This window comes from Buceros rhinoceros, unplaced genomic scaffold (assembly GCF_000710305.1).
Source record: "Buceros rhinoceros silvestris isolate BGI_N320 unplaced genomic scaffold, ASM71030v1 scaffold35154, whole genome shotgun sequence".
Lineage (NCBI taxonomy): Eukaryota > Metazoa > Chordata > Aves > Bucerotiformes > Bucerotidae > Buceros > Buceros rhinoceros.
Window position 1 is genome coordinate 1 of NW_010409466.1, and position 2,206 is coordinate 2,206.

The 2,206-nt window shown below is 54.5% G+C and overlaps 1 protein-coding gene across 1 annotated transcript in view; it reads left to right on the forward strand.

The window, feature by feature from the left end:
- Window positions 1-969: 969 nt before the first annotated feature.
- Window positions 970-2,206, forward strand: part of VAT1 (vesicle amine transport 1) — a gene marked incomplete at its 5' end in the record, with an annotated part of 3,446 nt that continues 2,209 nt past the window's right edge. Inside the window, 3 exons of the mRNA XM_010135241.1 lie at window positions 970-1,177; window positions 1,492-1,662; window positions 1,745-1,834. Coding sequence (XP_010133543.1) covers window positions 970-1,177; window positions 1,492-1,662; window positions 1,745-1,834 — 469 coding nt within the window. The remainder of the gene's footprint in view (window positions 1,178-1,491; window positions 1,663-1,744; window positions 1,835-2,206) is intronic.

Here is a 2,206-nt window from a genome sequence, read left to right on the forward strand (position 1 = left end):
CGGTTCGGTGGGGACTGCCGGCTGTTTTCACATATACAAATGTTGTTAGTGGTGATCGCTGGTGGGATGCTGGGCTGAAGCATGACTCTGCTATTTCTGAACGTGTTCATACCCAGGAAAAGGCTCCAGCTGCTGCAGCGTTGTCCGGAGCCGTTGGAGGGTGGTGAGGTGTGGCAGTGAGCAGGATAGTTGCTCTTAGTGCTGGGTCTGTGGGCCCTCAGCCTGTGGATGCTGCATTTCTAGCAACTCAGGGGACAGAGGAGTTGGCACTGCCTGTCCCAGACCTTTGCGTCTTAGAGCTGTTGCAGTTAACCCACACAGCGAGGAGCCTTTCTGCTCGCTGCCTTGGCTCTGCCTCTTCTCCGCTTGCTCATGTGACTGCATGGTGTTTTGCTGTTGCACAGCGAGCAGATGTTTCTTTTCCAGTGGGACAAGAGCAGATATTGGGGGATGCCTCAGACTTCAGACCTGAGGCTTAGACCTGGGTGGTTTCCCTAAGGTTGGACATGGTTTTCCAGGGTTGGTCTGGTTAGGCATTGTCCCAGGCCTCCTGCCCGTTGGCAGAATGATACTGACAAGGGGCAGCAGAAATAGTTTGTGGTGTCCAGAATCCTGCTCCCAGCTTGGGCAGGGAGGGCAGGTCATGGTCCCCATGCCTCTTACCTTACTGGTGCTTTGGGCAGCTGGTAGTCAGGCAGCTCACTGTGTGCAAGCCAGAGTCTGGGGCACCTGTGATCCCTCTGAGGCTGCCAGCGGGTGCCCACATCTGTGTTGAGAGGCGCTGTGGTGCGGTTTGCCCGAGGACTGGAACACAGGCTGCGGTCTCCTGCCCAAGCCTGGGGTGCTGCAATCCCTGCACAGCGAACAGCATGCCTGTACCTGGCTGTAGTGTTTGGAGGTCAAGGGTGTGATGGCTTCTGCTATCCTAGGGCTTGTTTCAGACCACTTTGTTCACTGTTTGATTTTCAGGTTGGTGATAAGGTAATGGTCCTGGCCAGGTCAGGGCTCTGGCAAGAAGTTGTGAACGTGCCAGCCAGTCAGACTTTCCTGATGCCCGAGGGGATGAGCTTTGAGGAAGCAGCTGCTCTTCTTGTCAACTACATCACTGCTTACATGATCCTGTTTGACTTTGGAAACCTGAGACCCAACCAGAGTGTCCTCATCCACATGGCTGCAGGTAAATAGTTCTTGCTAGTCTGTGCTGAGACTTTTGGTCTCAATGTGCAGCTTCTGATTGGGTGGCACAGGTGAGGAAGCGATTGGAACAGGGCTGGGCTGAGCCAGAGATGCAGGCTTCATGCTGGCACAAGCGCTGGCAAATGCAGAACCATCTCCCAGCACTGGCATTGGTCACAGGCATCAGCCTGCCCCAGGCAGAGCCTGGATTCCAGACCCTTGTGGCACTGTGAAAGCAGCACAGGCAGAGATCATTTACCTGTCCAGAGCAGCCCCAGCAGTCAGTTCTAAGTCTTTCTCATGGCTGGTTTTCAGGTGGTGTGGGAACTGCTGCCATCCAGCTGTGCAGGACAGTAGAAAATGTCACCATTTTTGGCACGGCATCTGCCTCCAAGCATGATGCGCTCAAGGAGAGCGGAGTTGCTCACCCCATTGACTACAGAACGATGGATTACGCAGAGGAGGTCCGGAAAATCTCTCCCAAAGGTACTGTGTGGTGGAGGACTGCAACTGTCCTGCATTTCTTTCAACTGCAAAGAAACTTCTAATTACTTCCAATTCCCTCTAGGTGTTGACATTGTCCTGGACCCCCTGGGAGGATCTGATACATCCAAAGCATTTAACCTGTTGAAGCCAATGGGCAAAGTCATCACTTACGGTAGGTGTGAGCGGGGTGCCCAAAACCCAGCTCGTGTGTAGGAGGGGCCGTGTGATGGCAGGGTGAGCCTGGACCTGCATGGCGTTTCTCAGCGCTGCCCCGTGCCTGGACGCGCAGCCGCAAGGGATCATGGCTGTTGCTGATCACTGTGTGTGTAGTTCTGTTATTTCACAGAGGTCTTTAGGATGCTTTCCCTGGGCGAGGTGCTGAGGGAAGTGAGATTTGTGCCCTGTCCCAAGCACCCTGGTCACAGGTTTCAAGGCTCTTTCCTCCCATGGCAAGATCTCTCTTTGAGTACGAGCTGCTGCCTGCAGGGGAAGCTGGAATGTCCTTACGGAGAGCTGCTGCCTGCAGGGGAAGCTGGAATGTCCT